We start from the raw sequence: 21,285 nt of genomic DNA on the forward strand, positions 1-21,285 counted from the left end.
TAGAGCTAATATAAAATAAGCCTCCAAGCATTTTAGAAAGAATGAGTAAGAAGTTGTTAAAACCATAAGCAGTCTGTGGATTTTAAAGACTGATCTTTTTTTTTTTTTTTTCCTTCGTAGTCAGAACATTTTGTTGCCTGAACTAGCTTCAAATTGGTTGGGTGATAAGAAAGTTGGATGAAAGACTTTCAGTTCTAACTCAGATACTCTGTCCTACCAACAGAAACATTGTCAGTTGTTGCTGTGGAACTAGAACTGAGGGATTTCTTGAATGTCCTCCCAGAAGACGGCACTGCAGCTTTTTTCTTGCCGTATCTTCTCTACTGCAGTCGAAAGAAATCTTTGACTTGAAGGTATCATTTGAAAAATACTACAATGCCATAAGAGACTGACTTAAAAAAAAACAAACAAACAAACTGAATGTCAGGTAAAAATGTAAATAAAGGATTTTCATATAGAATATCTACATTTCTTGCAGATACTTTCTGGATGCTTACCTTACTATGTAGTGGTAATATTAGTTTGGTACTTTATGATCTGCATCCACTTAATTGTCCAGAATGTAAAAAAGTTACAAAACAATTTTCTCAAAGAAGGCATATGTTTTTAAAGACATACCCTGATTTTTATTACAAGGAACATCAAATCAGTGAGAGAACCATTTTGTAGGTATGTTTGAAAGAATGTCACTCCAAGTTGTCCAGAATTTATTCTTGATTTTCCCAGATTCTCAATTAGGTGGTCTTCTTCTTCTTCTTCTTCTCCTTCTTCTCTCCTTCGGAGAATCGAAGAAGAAGGAGGAGGCGGAGGAGGAGGAAGAGGGAGAGGAAGAGGAAGAGGAAGAAGAGGCGAAGAGAAAAGACTTAGCCGTCGAGGATAGGTGAAGCTGCATATCTGCCATACAAGCCTCCTAACTTTCTTCGAGTCTTGAGGTAGTTCTTTCTTTCTTTCTTTCGTTCTTTTCGTTCGTCGTTCTTCTGCTTCTTCTTCTTCTTCTTCTTCTTCTTCTTCTTCTTCTTCTTCTTCTTCTTCTTCCTCTTCTTCTTCATAATTTTGTGAAAGAGGTTAATGTTTTCCCACAGTAAGAAATTTCAAAGTTTTTTGTTACTTTTGAAACTTATGCTGTGGTTTTTCCCTGAGTCAATGAAGTAGAATTTACAAAGTCAACTTTCTTCTTGTCTGGCCATTAATGTAATTTGTTGGATGCATGTTTTTCAGCCAAAGCCTTGTTTCTATTTCTTGTTGATGTGTACTTTTGCTCTTTTAGCTAGAGTATATGTGAAAATAAAGAAATATATCATTGCATTCACAGTTGTGTCTTCTTTTTTAATCTTTTATTAAACAATTTTGAGTCCAAGTTCAGCTCATTGATAGTGTGCTTTGACATTAGTTAAAGCTGGGAAAAAAATGCTACTCACCCAGCATCTACCACAGCTATGTTTTTTTTTTTTTTAAGATTTTATTTATTTATTCATGAGAGACACAGAGAGATAGAGAGGCAGAGACACAGGCAGAGGGAGAAGCAGGCTCCATGCAGGGAGCCCGACGTGGGACTCAATCCTAGGTCTACAGGATCACACCCTGGGCTGAAGGCGGCGCTAAACCACTGAGCAACTTGGGCTGCCCATGCCACAGCTGTCTTTTGAAACTTTTCACCTGATGTCAGTGTTCATCTTTACAGGATTTAATCTGTAGAACTGTTTGTCAGTTCTGCTTTTTCCAGTTCCAGATTATTCACCTTTTGACCATCTCTTCAAGGGTTCACAAAATCCAGATAGATTGGCATTATTTTAATTTTTAAAATTTTATCTTGTTTCGTTTTATTTTATTTCATTTAAAAAATTTATTTAAAAAATAATTTACTATTTTTTATTTATTATTTTATTTTATTTTATTTAAGATTTTATTTATTTATTCATGAGAGACACAGAGAGGGAAGCAAAGACACAGGCAGAGAGAGAAGCAGGCTCCATGCAGGGAGCCTGACGTGGGACTGTGGGACTCGATCCTGGGACCCCAGGATCATACCCTGAGCCAAAGTTAGATGCTCAACTGCAGAGCCACCCAGGCATCCCTAATTTACTATTATTTAAAGATGATTTTTTTACATTTTACTTTCTCTACACCTATGCCCTCATGTCCTGATGCACCTGATGCATTAGGAATGATGTTAGCACCATGTTAGAGAGATTTATGTGGGAAGCCAATGGTTGGGAACATTTCAATGAATCTTAATAGGGATCCTTTAAGAACCATCAAGAACAACATCTGGTCATAGATTTTGGGGGTAGGAGTGGAGAATACAGTTTTATAAAGTTCTGGTGCTGATATATGAAGGACCTATATAAATCAATTGTAAGTGTACTAGAGTCAGTCATGTGTCTGTTGATCTTTTCATATGAAACAAGGTAACAGTTTCCCCCACAAATTCATGAAAGCGTACATTTTCTGTCTTTTTTTTAATGCTTATAGCCATTCCAAAGTAAACTTTTTCTTCAGCACTTTCATGTACATTATTATGAATCATTGTTTTTCCTTTTTTTTCCACTTATCACCAATTTATTTCTTTCAGCCAAACTGGGTGTCTATAGAAAAAGAAATTTTAAGACCATTATTAAAAGCAGTAAGTAGTCCCCCCTTTTCCATGGCTTCAGTTATCCACGATCAACTGTGTCTAGCGGCAGATGTTCCTCAGAAGGTCAATAGTTGTTTAACACGGTGTCACAATGCCTATGTCATTCATTTCACTTCATCTCGTTATGTAGGCATTTTATCATGTTACACCATAACAAGAACAGGAAGGATCAGTACAGTATGAGATGTTTCAAGAGAGAAAAAGACCACATTCACATAACTTTAATTCTAGTATATTATTATAATTGTTCTATTTTATTATTGTTGTTGTTAATCTCTTACTGGGCCTAATTTATAAATTAGACTTTATCATAGGTATGGATATATAGGAGAAAAAATAGTATATATAGGGTTCAGTATTATCCACAGTTTCAGACATCCACTGGGGATCAACATATCTCCTGTTAATAAGAGGGGGGGACTACTATATATACCATATGGTTTAAATATATTCTAATTTTTAAAAGTTACTTTGTTTAATTATTTTTGATTCATTTCTATTTTTCCACTTTTTGTTTTTTTTAAATTTAAAATCTATTAACTAACATATAGTGTATTATTAGTTTCAGAGGTAGATTTTAGTGATTCATCAGTTGCATATAACACCCAATGCTCATTACATCATATGTACTCCTTAATGCCCACCACCCAGTTACCCCATTCCTCCATCCTCCTCCCCTCCAGCAACCCTCAATTTGTTTCCTATAGTTAAGAGTCTCTTATGGTTTGTCTCTCTGATTCCATTCTATTTTATTTTTCCTTTCCTTCCCCTATGTTCATCTGTTTTGTTTCTTAAATTCCACATGAGTGAAATCATATAATTGTCTTTCTCTGACTGATTTATTTCACTTAGTATAATACCCTCTAGTTCCATCCATGTCATTGCAAATGGCAAGATTTCATTCTTTTTGAATGGCTCAGTAATATTCCATTGCAAATATATATACCACATCTCCTTTATTCATTTATCTGTCAATGGACATCTGTCCATTTTTCATACACTTAAAAATACATCTCATCCTAGTACTGCTTTATTTAAAGAAAAATTACTTTCCTCCTTGCAAAATTATATTATAAAGGGAATTAATTATAAAGGGAAAAATAGTAACTTTATAGTAGAGAAACCTGACAGTCATCTCCTTAATCAAATGCTCAAACTTGACATAATTGGTAAAGGAAAAAAAATCAACATCTTTTGCCTCTTGTTATGTGTACTGAGAAAAACAATATCACTCCTGTAAGAATCTTGCCAAAAAATGCATAACCTGAGGAAACATTAGACAAACCCAAATTGAAGGACATTCTACAAAGTGGTTGCCCTGTATTCTTTAAAAATGCTAAAGTCAGGGCACCTGGGTAGCTGATTTGGTTACGCACCCAATTCTTCTCAACTCAGATCATGTTCTCAAGGTCATGAGATGGAGCCCCAAGTTGGGCTCCATGCCCAGGGGAGAGTCTGCTTGTGATTATCTCTCTCCCTCTCCCTCTGCCTCTCTGCACAACCCTCTCTCAATAAATAAATAAATCTTTTTTTAAAGTGTCAAAGTTATAAAAGATCAAGAAACTGTTCCAGACTAAGAAGACAAGCCAACTAAACATAATATATGAGTGGGATTTTCTTTTTCTGTGAAGAACGTGATTAGAATAATTTGTGAAATTTGAAAAGGGTCTGTAGTATTGAATCATCTTTAATTTCTTTCTTTTTTAAGATTTTTATTTATTCATGAGAGACACTCAGAGAGGCAGAGACATAGGCAGAGGGAGAGGCAGGCTCCTTGCCGGAGCTTGATGCAGGACTCGATCCCAGGACCCCGGGATCATGACCTGAGCCGAAGGCAGATGCTCAACCACTGAGCCACCCAGATGCCCCGAATCATCTTTAATGTCTTAATTTTGATAGGTGTATTGTGTTTATATATAATAATATCCTTAGTTTTAGAAAATGTGAGTATATATATTTACCATTGTATGTGTGTTAGAGAGGGTGGGGGTCAGGTGAACGGGAAAGCAAATGTGGCTATCTAAAATGTTAACATTTGGGGAATCTGGGTGAAGGGTATATGGGAATTTTTTGTACTGTTTTCTCAAATTTTCTGTAAGTCTGATACTTTGTCCAAAAAACTTTTTTAAAATTCTTTTTTTTGTTGTTGAATTAACAGGTGGTTAGATATTTACCAAGCAGAATATTGGATTGAATTGGGGTACTTAATAGAAGAAATACAGAATATGCCATCCCTGCCTATAAGTAACTTAAAGCGAGGCAAGCTTTTTTCCTACAGACTCCTCCAAAAGGTTATCTGACTATAGTAGAAATGTCACAATCTTAAAAAAAAAAATACCTTTTCTATTTGTCAGAGGAGGTCTTTATTATCCTTCCTCCAGTAGGGAGATGAAGCATTACATTAAGTATGACAGGATATCTGCAATTCTTTTCAAGTGATATTTTTTCATTGTGGAGGAAATTGCCTGTCTCCTGGTGCATAATATTGAAGAATTTTACTCTAACCTGATGTGCTTTCTTTTCTATGTCAGGATAGCCAGAAAATTTTCTAAGATTCAGAATTAATATAGACTTACTCAAAGCTTTATCAAACTTTAAAGATAATTTTGACTGGTAAGCATGGCTCCCCATTTTCCTGTTTATAGTTCCAACTATCTTTTTTGTTCATTACTGCTTCTTTCAGTTTACAGTTTCCTTCTATAAAAGATAATTTCTCTTTCATCTCTTACCCAGTGTAAGTCTATTTCCCTTACATTTGCTATTTGTTCTACAGTTTTCTCTATGGCTTTAAAAAAATCTCCCTTTTCTTAACCAAGCAATCATCTCCCTCCCCTTCCAGGCTAATTCTATAGCAGGAATCTTTTCAGTGTTGGGCTGTGTAGGATCACCCTGCAGCAGCATCCTCTGCAGGTTATGCATTTTTGCACACATGAATTTCCAGAATGTCTGCCTCCGTGTTCCCTCACTCTTGGTTTTTACTCTGAGCAGGACCATCCTTCTGTGTGGTGGTTTACATGTGTGCTGATATTCTTTTAAACACTATTTAAGTTTTCTTTCTCATATTTGACTCTTCACCTCATTTAGTAGTTACTGGTATTAAACCCAGTGGTTTATTTGCCTGTATTTGGTGTTCCAGTACTCTCAGTACTACCCTTTGTAATAAAGGGTTTTAATAGAATAGTTTTTTTATGTTACGAGGTGTTTGTGTAAAAACGCGGGAGCAGACATGAAAACATGTTGTTTGCACTAACAGTTGATCTTTCAGTGACTTTTATTTTTTTAAGAGATTTATTTCTATATTTTCTTCCACTTATTTGTCCCCATTTATGCCCATTTTGAAGAGGAAACACAAGGAGTCATTTTCTCTGCATCATTTCCCCCTATTGGATTTGTTTTTGCCAACTCCAACAATTCTGAACTCAGAAGACCCAGGAAACACCCAAAGCCTGCAACCACACAGCAGGAATTTCCCTCTGTAGAACACAGTTTGTGACTATTTACCCATTAAAGGGCTGTTCATTTTTCTGTGTGTCCTGTGCACATGTGTATGTACATAGGAAAGAGTATTAGTGCTGGGGTGGGGGAAACAGGAAATTTAGATTTTTTTTTTTTTCCTGGATCTTGGCTATAGTCTGAACAATTTGTGTCCTCCAAAATTCATATGTGGAAACCTAATGCCCATGATGACAGGAACTTGGTAGGGCCTTTGGGAAGTGATGAGGTTATGAGGGTGGAGCCCTCGTGAGTGGGATTAGTGCCCTTATCAAAGGGGCCTCAGAGTGCTAGCTTATCTTCCACCATGTGAGGATGTATAATAGGAAGTCTGCAACCTGGGAAAGGGCTCTCATTCAACCATGCTGGCACCCTGATCTCAGATTAACAGCTTCTAGAACTATAAAAATAAATATGTGTTGTTTCTAAACTACCCAGTCTGGTATTTTGTTCAGTAGCCTGAATGGACTAGATAATCTCTGACAAACAATAATCAATAATACTTCCCCTCACCCCTAGAAGTGCAGAAAGACATTTCTGCCTGATTGACTATTTGAAATTATACTGATTTGGGGGACCGGGGCGGGAGGTGGGGAGACTTCCTTGTGTATCAGGTACTACCTAGAAAAAAGGTTAAATGTTTTTTATTAAGAAATTAAATTCGAAATGCATCTTTTATAAGTTACAGTCTTTTGTATATAACACAACCACTCTCATATCAGTTTTAGGAATAATTACAGTGCCTCAAGCTGGTGCTTCACACTGGGTGAAGTATTTAGGCAAAGTAGCACATCTTGATTATATTCATGATACACGACTTCTAGAATTACTAACTCGATATTCACCTCTATTTGATAGAACCGTGTAAGTAGTTTCCATTCCAGCATGAATGTGGTCGGTCACATGGCAGTGGAGTAACCAGGTTCCAGGTGTTCTTGGAAACATTTCTACAGTTTGGTATGTCCCGGGGAAAATGTCAAAGACATCAGACCTATAAATGCCCCTGTGCTTGATTAGAAAAATGACAAATATTATATAATGTGTATTATATGTAATAGTTCATTCAAATACTTTTTCATTGGCCAGTTTAGGGATATGGGGAAAATGGACAAATCTGTTTTAAAAAAGAGGCAGAGAGAGAGAGAGACTTTACATATTTCTGCATCCAATACAAACAGTGAGATGTGTGGTCGTTGAACTCCTGCTAAATGCCTGGCAGTATGGGCCACAAAATGGGTGTGAAGAAAAGATGTGATGAGAGTCATTCATCCTTTAGGTCTACCTGGCTCCTCTTACACTCCGTTTGCCTTTTTATCAGAGCACTTCAGTTACGCAAGGGAATTTAGCTCTGATCTTATTTCAGTCCTAATTTCACTTTTGCTGAACCTAACCTGGATTAGTTGGCCTGTGAAAGTTTGTGGCAGGGATGGTAATGCAGGGAGCAGAAAAGGAGGCAAATGGAGAAGTCAGAACCAGGGGCAGTTCAGGGAGAGTCTACACTAGACACAGAGCCCTTGGGCGGCATTTCTGCAGGGACAAAATTGAGAGCCCCCTAAGAATATAACATCTATGTAAACCAAAATACAGGTAGCAAAATGGCCTTTCCTGCAATGGGCTGTGTGATTGCTTCTGAATTTTCTACATTAACTCAAGGTAAGAAAGGGAGCTATTGACTTCTGCTGAAATCAGCACTGGGTGAGAAGTAGAAGTAGTAGCATTAAGATGTGGGGACCAATCAGTTGCCTGACACCAAAATGATAACATTTTTCACTTTAGGCCATTTAAGATTCAGAAGTTAGAACAGGTAGAGATTATAAATTAGTCTTGTCTCTACTGACTCATCATTATATGAACATTCTTAACCTCTCTGCTAACAATTCTATCCAAATACCTTGCCTAGCAATATGTGAGCAGAATTCCATGAAAACCCACGAAAGCCTGTAAATCCAAGAAAGAGCCCAATGTGTACAGAAGTTGGTAACTGCAATTGAAATTGCTGTGTGGTTCACTTTTTGAAAATAATATAGTTGTCTCTTGAAACGTTTTTTTTTTAATGAATATTTTCTTCATTTGAATTAAAACATTTTCCAGTAGAGCAAGACTAATGACCATGGATCACTCTTACCTTGTATCCGAAGCTGTGGCCATGAAAATGTACCGAGTGCAGGTCTATTTCATTGCCCATTCCCATCAGATACCAGTTGACTTCATCTCCCACATTCATCCTGAGGCCTCGTAGGTTCCCAAACATTCTCCCATTAATAGCTGGGGAAAGCACATGGTTTTTGCATTACCTTTTAGGATATTTTAAATCAATAGCAATTTCACTGACAATAGGTTAATGTAGGGATCTTTTTGAGGTAATGGAAATTATTTCACTACAGATAAGGAAATGAATACTTTAAGGTCAATAATGTCACACTGGTTTTCTAGTCACTTAGCACCAAAAGCCTTAATCCTAATTGTGAGTTTAAAATGGAATGAGACTTTGGAATTGGGAGAGAAGTTAATAGATGGTTTTTGCTTTGAACAGAATTCTCACATGCACAGTGAGGCAGAACTGGTTTATTAAAAAATTAAATGAAGGTGCCTGGGTGGCTCAGTTGGTTGGGCATCTCTCAGGGCATGGTCCCTGGGTCCTGGGATCAAGTCCCACATTGGGCTCCGCACAGGGAGCCTGCTTCTCTCTCTGCCTATATCACTACCTCTCTCTGTGTGTCTCTCATGAATAAATAAATAAAATCTTGAAGAAAAATTAAACAAATGAGTAGTCTCCAAGCTAATTTTATTTGAAAGAAGGGAAAAAATAGAGTTTAAAATAATGTATCATACCATGCATTTTATTGCTTTCTCTGAATTCTTCATCATCTTTGTTTACTTTCTCAGGGTGGTTAGAGTATGTTTTGATGTTGTCATCTATGTACCAGGATTCATTTTCATCAAAAACCAAAAACAGAAGGGAGAATTCCAATTTTAATATGGGATGGAAGAATTCCGTGTAATGTCTCCGGCAAACAATCAGTGTGCCAATTAATCCACTATAGAGATCCTGAAAACAAGCAAAAACTTCAGTCATCCTCATGATGTAAGTCAGCATCTCAGAGAACTGGAACCTTGGGAATTTTAAGAGGACTCATTTAAATAGTGGGCTTTGCCTACCATAGTGCTGTTGGGTCAGTCACTTTCCACTTGTAGTTAAATTGGACTCATGATGAGTAGTAGGTAGGTCGAATGGGTGATGCTGAAGTAATAGAAATGTGTGCCAGAGCCAAATATTGGCTCAGCTAGTGAGCAGCCATTTAAAAGAACCCCAAATGAAAAAAAAATTAAAAAAATAAAAAAAATAAAAGAACCCCAAATGAATAGTGCTGATTTGCCTATTCCATAAATCAAACACTATGCCAGTCTCTAAAAATCCAGAGATGAATCAAACAAAGCCCCTGTCCTCCAGGAACTCAGGCTAGTAGAAGAAATAGAGAATGGAAGAAATGAATCACTTGTTGCGATGGGAAGAATACAGAAGAGAAAGACCATAGTTGACAAATCTATGAGAAGTTTGGTTTGGCTGGGTGTCAGCAATGGCAGACTAAGTCTGGAAGAGCCTTTGAGCCATATCATGTTCAGGAATTTTAGATTTTATCTTATGGGTCATAGGTAGCCATTGAAAAATTGAACATGGCATGGCAGCAGATTTGCATTTTAGGCCAATCATCTTGGTGGTGGAGTGAAAGGAGGATTGAAGGAGAAAGAGGCTGGGGCCTGGGAGGCTATTGCAGTAGTGAGGCAAATTATAAGAACCTGATCTATGGAGATAGAAAGAATAGACTACTATATGTAGGTGTCTGAATTGCCTGTCTGAGCCAGGGGGAAGAATTAGATACTTCATATCCAGGATTCTAGATTGAACAAATGAGTAGATTTGGAATTTATGGTGCTACTTATTGCAATAGGAAATACAAGAGGTGGAGGATGATCTCAATTCCATGTTAGAATTGTTGTGTTTCCAGTGCTGGTGGGACATGCTGGTGGAGATGATCAGTAGGCTGGTGTATAGAAGTCCTGGAGAGAGATTTGGACTCAAGATTTAATTCTGCAAAAGAATCTTGGAGCAAGTTCTGATTTGCAGTTGTTGAGTGTTTTGGTGGCTTTGAAATATTCAATCAAGTAGCTTTAGTTGTGCTGGATTGACTACTGAGATCAACACTTTTATTATCATACAGTAACAGAGCTCTGAAATCATGTACCTCAGCTCTTTGGTTTAATGTATTTTTACGTCAAAAGGGAGGTGAAATACTTTTATATTAATATATTCATATTAATCATAGATTCATATTTGGTTTGATTAATGTTTGATTCTGTTACCCATAATCAGCATAGGGTTAATATGTTTATAACTCTATCCTTAAAAAGAAACAAACCAAAAAATGAAACCAAAGTGAATTGTAGAGAAGCTTACTTTGCTGGGATTTTAAGATAGAACTGGATCATAGGAAAACTCTAATCTCATCTTTCTTCAACTATGTGTCTATCTTGGGGTTTTTCACAAAACATAAATGATTTAAAGTTTACCTTAACTTGATCCACAGTTGAATAGTAAGCCCATGGAATACAAGCAGAATCCTCTATACCAGCTGCAGCTCTGTCTGGGATCTTCCATGTGTAAATGCGAGTTTTACCTAGATTAATCAAGTGTTAACACATCAGGTTACATTTGGTACATATTTGATATACATATAAATATACACAGTAAGCCTTGATAACCAGTGACCTAGAAACTGGAAATGTCAAGGTAATTAGTTTTAAAAAGTAGTGGAACTCAAAATTGCTTTCAGGAATTCAGTTTTTAGACAAACTGTAAGACATATTTATTTATTTATTTATTTATTTATTTATTTATTTATTTATTTATTTATTTATTTATTTATTTATTTATTTTTAAGACATACTTTTAGATCTTCTTTGTCAGTTATGAATTACCTAGCCATGACACACATACAATACCACCAACCCAGGAGGTGGCAATATCAGTATTATAATTTGAAAGAACTTTGTGACACATCTTTTTTTAGCTTGACGTATGTTTCTGTAAAACACTGTCTTCAGCTGTCAAGTGATGTCCCCTAGTCACGTGTGCAAGTCTTCTCTGTGCTTATACCTGGACTGCCCAGAGTAATTCCCTGTGCTCTACCAGGGCCTTCCTTTTCTCCTTTTTCAATATTATCCCTAGTGATTCCACAATTCCTGGTGAGGAGCCCTTAGACCTTGTGATCTCAGGGGTCACTGACTCATCACAGTGACCCCCTCTCTGGTCTGTCCCATTCTGTCATACCATACACTGTTTCGTCACAGCTCTGTCAAATATAGGACACTGCCATACCCTGGACCTTGACACTTTGAGGATAGCCAGTGGCTCCACCCTTCTAATTTGTCAAAGCCTTTACTGTCTTCCATTTGCTGTGGGCTCTTCTCCAGGCCGATCTCTGCTTCCAGTCTTCTTAGAGTTTTGTCCAAGTTTGTCCAATTTGACTTTTAGCTGTGGGCACTCACCATCTACTCCATTTACATAGGCCTCACTGTTACATATTCATGCTGTCAGACTTTCATTAGCCAGAGTCTGACAAATGCTTTCTAGACAATCAAGCAGGACAGGAAGGGTGGTTTCAAGGGATGTGGTAAGACTTTTTCCTCAAATTCTCCATCTTACCTACCCCTACCTCATCACCCTTTTTCTAAGCAGAACATTTCACTGAGAATATGAAGCATAGACTCACCACCTGAACATTATCATCTCTTCATCTATACTCTTAACTTCATAAACCAAAAAAATAACATTTCCTTATCTTCCATTCCCCAGCCTGCTCAGCCACCCATAGCAGATGCCCAAAACCTTAGCACTGTCCTTAACTCCTCCTTCCCTAACATTCCCTTCCCTTCCCTTTCCTTGTAGATGCATGGAGACATACACACAGATACACCTCCCTGCATGCCCTCTTAACCACCATCCATTTGGAAAGAATGCCTCTCTGATGATAACAGTCATTTGTAGAAAGCCTTAATTATAATTCTTTTTTTTTTTTTTAAATTTTTTTTATTTATTTATTTATGATAGTCACACAGTGAGTGAGAGAGAGGCAGAGACACAGGCAGAGGGAGAAGCAGGCTCCATGCACTGGGAGCCCGACGTGGGATTCGATCCTGCGTCTCCAGGATCGCGCCCTGGGCCAAAGGCAGGCGCCAAACCGCTGCGCCACCCAGGGATCCCAAATTATAATTCTTAATAAAATGCAACCCCTCTCCCCGCATGAGTACCTGGTAAAGTTGGAATAACTGTAGAATTGTCTGTTTTCACCCCATGGGCATGTATTGAGTAGGGCCTTGTGGCCATATTTTTAAAGGTAATTCTAATTTTATCTCCAACATCTCCACGAAGTTGTGGACCTGGCAAAAGTAAGAAAGAAGAGTGGCTTATACCTATCAGATGCAAAATTCTAACTCAGTAATGGAAGCAAATATCAGGTAACTTTCTTAGCATTAAGGCCAGAGTCTATTCCTCCCCCCGCCCAAACTTTGGCTTCATACTATACTACTCTTGGATTTACACCTGGCCTCAGAAGATTCAGAATAAAAACACTAGTAATGGTTGCCTCTATAAATGGAAACCCAGGGTGCATCTCTCATCAAGAGTGCTATGGGAGGTTTTGGCCTAAAAGTCCCCTGCAGGGCAATGCCCCAATCTTGATGAGTCAACTATGACCCTACACTGGCCAAGAGTCATTGTATAGCACTTGCTCTCATTTCTCAGCATTTGGACTTCCAGGCCTTCTTGAGTGTGAGTTTATGGCAGTACTGCATTTGGAAGAGTGGGTGGGGCCACCCCCTCCCATTTCTACCTTCTCTCTAGCCAATCTTAGCTTGTCTGCTGCTAGGAGAATTTCTGAGACCCAGCAACAATGCCATTCTCCCTCGCATGTCTTCTTCCAGGGGTTGAGGATAGCAAGCCCCAGGGTACTCTGTTAGTATGGAAATACAGTGGGGCTGGGAATGATGTCCCTTGCACTGGGTAATCTTGAAGAAATTTCCCAAGACCAATGTTGGTCAAATTCTTCGACATTCTCTCTTAAAAGGATTTCTGAAAAAAGGAAAGCAACTCTTCCATGCCTTGTGTACAGCAACAATTTTTCTTTTCTTTATTTCCTTGTCTATATGTACTTTTATTTCTTGGAGTTAATCACTCACATGGCTATTTTAAAGACAAATAGCTATGACTTGGGAGGGGGAGATGGGCAGAATAACAGGGAGAGTCTGACTAAGATTTTCATTAGAAAATAATTTCTAGGAATTTCACCAAAAAGATAGGCATCAATTTGACGAACACCAAATACATACAATTTCATTAGTATATGGGATAATGCTTTGTTTCTAAGAGAGGTAAGCGATATTTTTATTATGCCATATTCTTTAGTAAGTATAGGCTTCTTGTTTTTATTGTATAACTTTTATTTTTATTTGAATACCTTTGACTATGAACTGGGAAGTTAAACCTGTGGACATGTACTCTTATTGCACATAGTATCACATCGCTACCCCACACCGATGATTAAAGTACCTAGAATTCCCAGATGTTCTTCTCTGTTTTCTCTCTTCACAGGAACTCTGAATGTGCTGTCCATGTACCGCCGGTACACAACTTTCTTGTACTTGGAGCCTATGTAAAACTCTTTCTTATCTAAAAATGCATTCGAAACACTTAAACAAAACAGACACACGACTAAGGTTAGTATCTGTCTTAATGGAAGTTGAAGTTGAATTTTAAATGTTGAATAAAAATACAGTTTTCATTTAAGTAATTATGCTAATTTTAATAGTACTCTCCTATTTCAGCAAGAAAGAATAAGACTTTAGAAACAGAAAGATTTGGTAGGAAGTGCTTCTAGGTGGGAGCGAAGCCATCTGAGACCTGGTGCTGACTCTGCCACTAGCTAAAATGACCTCCAGCTAGTCATTGGCCAGTGGTCCCTCAGTTTCCTCACCCCTAAAGTGAAGTAGGAGATGACATGATCTCTAAGGTTTCTCTGCAGCTCCAAAATTCTGAGCCCAGATCTCATGGATGAAGAATTCCCTGCTTGATGTAGTATTTCTGGTTTATAAGAGCGGAAATGGCCCTGTGTTTCCAGCCACTCCCTTTCCCTAAAGTTTGCATTGACTCCTCATGGCTCCTGTAGACACTTGACTATTTTACTTCCATCACTTGAAATAACCTTTTACTCTTCTATGCTACAAATCATACTCCCCATCACAGTCAAACTAACCAGCTAACCTTAGCTTAGCTACAGGTTACCAGGCATGTTGTGCATCCCAGATCTGAACACATGTCCATCCCAATCTCTCAAATCATATCCATGTTGTATAAGATGAGGGGGGGTGGGAAGTGGTTGGAAGGATCTTCAAGAAGTGTCTAGTGATACTGCTCTACATGTAGTTTCTGAAGCTCCAGAACTGATGCACTTATATTTATTCACAATGAACTTATTTTTAACACTTCCATAATGTACATGTTATTGGTGGTTTTGAAGCATATTTTCCCTATAAGTTCTTGGACAGAGCTCATATCTACTACACTGCCCTCAAGAATTTAAAATATTCTTCACACATGATAGTTTTAAGAATGCAAAAGAATGGATTACTGAACTGATAAGGAAATCTCTGGAGGAAAGATAAGATAAGCAGCAAACAGCTGGTAAGGAAAATAATATTTTAGCTTTGAATATAGGCATTAATTTTTGTTTAAGTTTGAAATCGATAGCAAGATAATGGCACGTGAATATAAGAAGATAATCCAACAGAAAAGAAAGTAAGATGAGTGACTATAAAGAATCAAATGAAGGGGCAGCCCAGGTGGCTCAGGGGTTTAGCGCCATCTTCAGCCCAGGCTGTGATCCTGGAGACCCAGGATCTAGTCCCACATCAGGCTCCTTGCACAGAGCCTGCTTCTCCCTCTGCCTGTGTCTCTGCCCCTCTCTCTCTCTCTCTCTCTGTGTATTCTCATGAGTAAATAAATAAATCTTAAAAAAAAAAAAGAATCAAATGAGGGAGATGGAAATTTTCCTATGAGAAAATTGTGAGAACAGAAATTAATAAGGAAAGGTTCCCAGCTGGGAAGCATTTTGTCATTGTTCTGTTGTTACTGATTAATGCAACTGTTTGTTTTTCTATAATTTAGCCTAATTCTTAATTCTCTGAAAAAGAAAACTTAAAATTGGGAATCAAAGTCTAGATAATTACTTTTGTTCTTGTAAGAGATGCAACTCCCGTTCCCATTCTCTACTTGGAGAATAATCCCATTCCACCTCCACCGCTGCAATGTAGTAGAACCTCTCTGATCTGTAGTGGCCTACATAGGCAGACTGTTGCTTGCATTTGTTCACTGTGTATTTTTGCTTCATGCCTCCTGTGTAGTGATCGGTTGTTAGGCATTCAACGTCAAAAGTCCCTGGAATGGTAGATAAGAAAGCATGTCACTCCTTTGCTCAGCTCCTTCTATGGCTCCTCAACTCACTCAGAATGAACACTAAAGTCCTTAACATGGTTTGGTTAGATGATCCCATCAGCTACCACTCACACTGCTCCAGTCACAGAGGCCTCTTTGCTGTTCTTAGAACAAGTCAAGTATGTGCCTACTTTAGGGCCTTTGCACGTGCTGTTTCCTCTGTCTGGAACACTCTTCCCCAAAATATCCATATAGCTCACATCTTTACTTCATTTAGCCTCCTGGTTAATTGTCACCATCTCAGAGAATTCTTACTCACCTTCCCACATCAGTCACTAGCCCCTTTTCTGCCATTTTTCTTTGTAGTACTGATAACCCTACTTGCTATATATATTAATATACTTGCTTCTTGTCTGTGTCCCTGCACTAGAATTTCCATTTCACAAGAGCAGTTTATCATTTTTGTTTCACTCTTCTATTTATACTTGTCTAATGAATAATGGAAGAGATGACATAGGACTTGTTTTATGTTGCAATGGCATAGAATGAACCAGATAGGGCCTGAAGCAAGTTAGCATGTTTCATGTTTTGTTTAAAGTTCTTTCTTTTTTTGTTTTAGTTTGCTTTACTCATTCAGAACAAGGCCTATAGGTATCTCTCATTTTGCATGGCTATATTTCTAGTATAGGACACTCAATTGCAAACCACCAACAAGCCAACACTACATGTAAGCTGCAGAGAGATGACAAAAAGTTTAACCGCAGAGCTGTTATGAAAGTCATTCCCTTTCAATCTGATTTGCCAGCTATCTTTAAAAGGACCATAATTTAAAAAGAGAACAGTTTGAGGATTCTACTATGTGGAAATGGGAGAAACCACAGTTTACTCTTCACTTGTTACTCCTTTCCTCTCAACAGGAAGGAAATGGACCTATCTGGTACATACTTAGCTAATAGTGGCCCAGATGTGCTCTTCAACGGAAGGAAGGGCATTTGGGAGACTTGGGGAAGAGATGAGTTTATCACCCAACACAAAATTTTAAACCAAAATGACATGAATTGATTCAATGGAGACTTGTCTTGACTTTAAAGAAATATACCTGGAGTATCAGGCTGCATTACGAGTGTAGTACTTGTTTGAGGGAAGAGGTTTGCTGTGTCTCTTCTTTCTCCTTTTGACAGATATGTGTTTCCTGTAAAGTAAATCCCATGTACATCAGCCTCATTTCCAGCACTGAATAAGTACCACACAACTGAATCTCCTCGGCACATGTTGAGACCAGGCTGATTCCCGTACATGAATCCATTAATGGCTGTAAAGTTGGAAAATGATATTTTAAAAGTGGTTGACCTTATGTTCTGCTACATGACAACCTCCCAGATTTACCAGAGCCAACTTTGTTTATTTAATTTTTGAAAGGCTCATTCATGCCTGCCCCACCTCTTTATGTGTCAGGAGTGTCTCTGCAACTCCTTGCTGTACCCAGCAACCCCAGAACAGTTCCTGACTGGAAGGGGAAGAGCCAAATGCGGGGTTCTTAAAGTTCTGCACTGTTCTTCCCAGCTAGCCACTTCTTAGTTCTCTCAACAGTCATATTTGTAAGCACCCAAATGTATGAATAATAACAGCTATTCCTGGGCACTGTGGACTGGGAATGTGTTTGTCGCTTTGGATGGTAAATTCTCTGATTCATCTTGAATAACAGGTAAGAGTGAATACAGGAAGTTTTCTCTCACTGCTATGACTAATAGGTAATAGTCTCAACTTCTCCAAAATGCAAAAATGCAAACCCAAAAGGAATACTTTAATGATTGCGACTAGTATTGATCCAATTAGAAAAACAACATCAGTCTGTAACCCAACTTTACATTTGTTTCTTCTTACTACTACAGTGATTTTTACATGTTGGCCATTAACAGTGTGGACATTCTGAACAATTAGCTTACTGTCTCTAGACCTTTAGAATTACCCTGGGAACTAAATAGAAAATCTGATGCTAGGTTTTTAATGAAGTAAACATTCCTGGAGGTTACCCTGAGCACTTAAAAAATAGTTTTAACAGTTTTAATAAAACTCCCAGGGGATTCTAATTTATAGACAAGGGTGAGAATCTTTGAAGTTCATTGAAAACAGAGACTGTATCTTTCCTCATATTGAATAATAAAATGAAGCTGTCACCATTGAACCACAGGCAAGACATGCATCTAATCCAGTAGTTCTCAAACTTAAGCAAGTATCACAATGATGTAGAGGGTTTGTTAAATAGAGATTGCTAGCCCCACACATAAAGTTTCTGATTTGGGCAGCCCCAGTGGCGCAGCGGTTTAGCGCTGCCTGCAGCCCAGGGTGTGATCCTGGAGACCCAGGATTGAGTCCCACTTCAGGCTCCCTGCATGGAACCTGTTTCTCCCTCTGCCTGTGTCTCTGCCCCTCTCTCTCTGAATAAATAAATTTAAAATCTTAAAAAAATAAATAAAAAATAAAGTTTCTGATTCAACAGGTAGGAGTTGGGGCCCAAGAATTTGCACTTCTAACGAGTCCCTGGGTGATGCTGAAACTGCTGATCCAGGGGCTACATTTTAAGGACCATGCATCTAATTGCTCTATTTTATATGTTTTATTATTATAGATTAAGCAAAATGAAGAATATTTGACTGATACCTTAAATATCAACATTACCCTCCAAGTTGTATTTAATCATTTATTGAAAATTAAGCAATGGGCAAAGCTATTAGTATTTTTGGTTTCATTGAAAGCATTCCATGTGCAGTACTGAAATAACCTAATATTGGCGGATGATTCATACTTACAGTGCATCTTATTGGATTCCTGAAAGTCTTCATCTTCCTTATTTACCAGATCAGGTGCAGTTGTAAACATTCTAATATTTTCATCCAGGAGTAAACTTTCATTCTCATCAAAGACTGTGGGAAACAGATAGAACTCCTTGTCTACACCTTTCTGTAAAACAAGAACAATGAGGTGAAGATAGGATAAGCGAAGCAGAAAGACTTCCCTGTACACAATACTATTTGTGCACAAACTCACCAAAGGAAGGATAAGAAGTTTCCATTCCTCTTTGTAGATGGGGCTCATGAAATAGTCCAGCTGACTACCAGAGTTTTCACTACTATCTGTGTAGAAGATTTTTGGTTCAACATGATCTAAGTCTCTCTTGGCACCCACAACTTTTGACTCCTTTCCCCACCTTCCTGCCAGTTCTGCCCAAACCAAGTGAACACACCAAAAACAATGATTAAGGTGGAAAGAATAGGTGCCTGTGCCAGAAATTAAGGAAAGTGACATCTGCGTTCATGAAAACTTGGAAGAATTTCTGTAAGATAGGAACCATCTTAAGTAAAGACATAGTCTGCCAAATGAGCGGGGCCAGGAATTCACACAATCTCCAGTCATCTGGAAAAACATTCTCACTTCCTCTGCCCCTGTTCCTGGTGAAAAATAAGCAGGCAGAAATGCTATCTGGTCTATGAAATGTTTCAGTAGTTCAGAAGAAGGCAATCAGTCTAAGAAATCAAAGCATATGAGCCCCTAAAAACTAGATGCTCCCTCAGAGAAGAGAAAAATTTAGAGACTATTGCATGTCTTTCTTCTGAGATATTTTTTTCAGATGAGAAACATGATTATCAAACTTTTAAAGATTTTTTTATTCATTCATGAGAGACAGAGGGAGAAGGAGGCACCATGCAGGGAGCCCGATGTAGGACTCAATCCAGGGACTCCAGGATCACGGCCTTAGCTGAAGACAGACGCTCAATCCCTGAGCCATCCAGATATCCCTGATTATCAAACTTTAAAAAACTAACAAAAGCAGAGACCTGAAGGTTAGATTCTAAAACTGAATCAGTGATGAAGATAATTTTTTAAAGATTTATTGATTGGTTTGAGAGAAAGAGAGAGTGGGGCTAGGGGCAGAGGGAGAGAGAGTCTCAAGCAAACTCTGTATGGAGAATGGAGCCTGATGCAGAACTTGATCTTATGACCCTGAGATCATGACATGAGCTGAAACCAAGGGTCTGACACTTAATTGGCTATGCCACACAGGCGCCCCTGTGATGGAGATAATTTTAAGAAATCAGAAGAAAAGATTCAAAGATGAAAAAATATATATAGTAATGATTTCATAAAGAGAGACATTATAAAAGGGGAAGACATAATGATAATAAGTAATAGTGGAAATGTTTACGACCATAAAGAGAAAATTCAGATTCAAAAGCTTCAGTGAAAACAAGCAAAAGTAGTCATAGAGATTTATGTTTAAAAATATTTTTGACAAGATTTTTAAATTTCAGACATAGAAAAATTTCTACAATAAGTCATTTTAAAAGTATTATCATAAACATTGAACTTCTTTAGCACAATAAATGTTAGAAGAAGATGGAGTAGCATTTATGTTTTTGAGGGAAAAAAGATTATGATACAAAAATTCTAAACCTAGCAAACAACAGAAATACATTCTCAGATGTGTAGGGATTCTAATTAGAGGACTGCTACAATCACTTGTATTCTGATCTATAGAGAAAACTTCAGTGAAAAGTTTACAGGCCATGTCTTCTGATCATAATGCAACAAAACTAAAAAGTACTAATAAAGGGACAAAAAGTCAATAAAATTAAAAAGATCGTATTTGATCTAAATAATCTTAGATCAGAGAGGAAGCAAACATGGATTACTAAATATTTAGTAAGCAATGTCCATGAGAACAAGGCATAATGTGTGGAATATAACTAAACATATAAACTAAGAGTCTGAAATATCTTTTAAGTTTCTTTTAGGAAGAGGGAGAGTGCACAGACATGTGTGCACAGGAGTGGGAAGAGTGGAGGGGCACAGGGAGTGAGAGAATCTTGGCAGGCTGCACTCCCAGTGTGGAGCTTGACATGGGGTTGTCTAATGACCCTGATATCATGACCTGAGTCAAAATCGAATTGGATGCTTAACCAACTGAGCCACACAGACACCCCTTAAATACTCTTTATTTTAAGTGAAACCAAATAAAAATAAATGTTTTTAAATATCTGAAAATTTTAGAAAAATAAAATGAAAAAAGGAGAATGGAATTAATAAAGGCAAAAGCATAAATAAAAATGTAATTAAAACACATTTTAAGAGACAAAAAAAAAAGAGAAAAATGCCAAACTACTTTTTTAAAAAAATCACACAGTTGAAATAGTTTTACAGGCTATTTCTTTCAAATCTCTAAGCAGTATATAATTCCTATCTATTTAAACAGTTCCAAAGTATTCAAAACATGGAAATTGTCCCAATTTATTTAATGAAGATAGAATAACCATAATATAATACTTTTAAAAAGCACACAAAATCTAAAATAATATCACTTATAGCTTAGGTGAGAAATTCTAATAAAACACTATCAAATTCAATACAGAATTTTAATTTTAAAAATATTTAAAAACCACAGTGCTCACGAGTATTTCTCACAGAGCTAGAACAAACAATACTAAAATTTATATGGAACCACAAGAGACTCCAAATAGCCAAAGCAGCCTGAAAAAGAAAAGAAAAGCTGGAGGATTCATGATTCCAGACTTCAAGCTGTTATTGCAAAGCTGTAATCATCAAGACAGTATGGTACTGGCATAAAGACACACACATAGATCAATAGAACAGAATAGAAAACTAGAAATGGACC

General features: G+C 37.6%; 2 protein-coding genes and 1 long non-coding RNA gene across 15 annotated transcripts in view; 2 read left to right on the forward strand and 1 right to left on the reverse strand.

The window, feature by feature from the left end:
* Positions 1–460, forward strand: part of HPS3 (HPS3 biogenesis of lysosomal organelles complex 2 subunit 1) — a 39,212-nt gene extending 38,752 nt beyond the window's left edge. For 5 of the 8 annotated variants that reach the window (XM_038571180.1, XM_038571182.1, XM_038571181.1 and 2 more), the window contains one exon: positions 224–460. In XM_038571180.1, the coding sequence (XP_038427108.1) occupies positions 224–351 (128 nt within the window). In that variant the 3' untranslated portion in view covers positions 352–460. The remainder of the gene's footprint in view (positions 1–223) is intronic. The other 3 variants (XR_005377173.1, XR_005377176.1, XR_005377178.1) reach the window with 1 other exon arrangement.
* CP (ceruloplasmin) overlaps positions 1–21,285 on the reverse strand; it is a 63,912-nt gene that overhangs the window by 9,746 nt on the left and 32,881 nt on the right. For 2 of the 6 annotated variants that reach the window (XM_038571174.1, XM_038571175.1), the window contains 9 exons: positions 18,425–18,575; positions 16,714–16,926; positions 15,410–15,617; positions 13,734–13,873; positions 12,437–12,565; positions 10,697–10,803; positions 8,960–9,176; positions 8,253–8,392; positions 6,973–7,135 (listed from right to left, as the gene is read on the reverse strand). In XM_038571174.1, the coding sequence (XP_038427102.1) occupies positions 6,973–7,135; positions 8,253–8,392; positions 8,960–9,176; positions 10,697–10,803; positions 12,437–12,565; positions 13,734–13,873; positions 15,410–15,617; positions 16,714–16,926; positions 18,425–18,575 (1,468 nt within the window). Of the gene's footprint in view, positions 1–1,069; positions 1,268–2,432; positions 2,586–5,888; positions 6,749–6,972; positions 7,136–8,252; positions 8,393–8,959; positions 9,177–10,696; positions 10,804–12,436; positions 12,566–13,733; positions 13,874–15,409; positions 15,618–16,713; positions 16,927–18,424; positions 18,576–21,285 lie in introns of those variants that run through there. The other 4 variants (XM_038571176.1, XM_038571177.1, XM_038571178.1 and 1 more) reach the window with 4 other exon arrangements.
* The window catches only part of LOC111091984, a 31,610-nt gene continuing 22,774 nt past the window's right edge, over positions 12,450–21,285 (forward strand). The window contains exon 1 of the long non-coding RNA XR_005377179.1: positions 12,450–13,900. This is a non-coding gene — a long non-coding RNA (uncharacterized LOC111091984). The remainder of the gene's footprint in view (positions 13,901–21,285) is intronic.

Source organism: Canis lupus, chromosome 23 (assembly GCF_011100685.1).
Source record: "Canis lupus familiaris isolate Mischka breed German Shepherd chromosome 23, alternate assembly UU_Cfam_GSD_1.0, whole genome shotgun sequence".
Taxonomy (NCBI): Eukaryota; Metazoa; Chordata; class Mammalia; order Carnivora; family Canidae; genus Canis; species Canis lupus.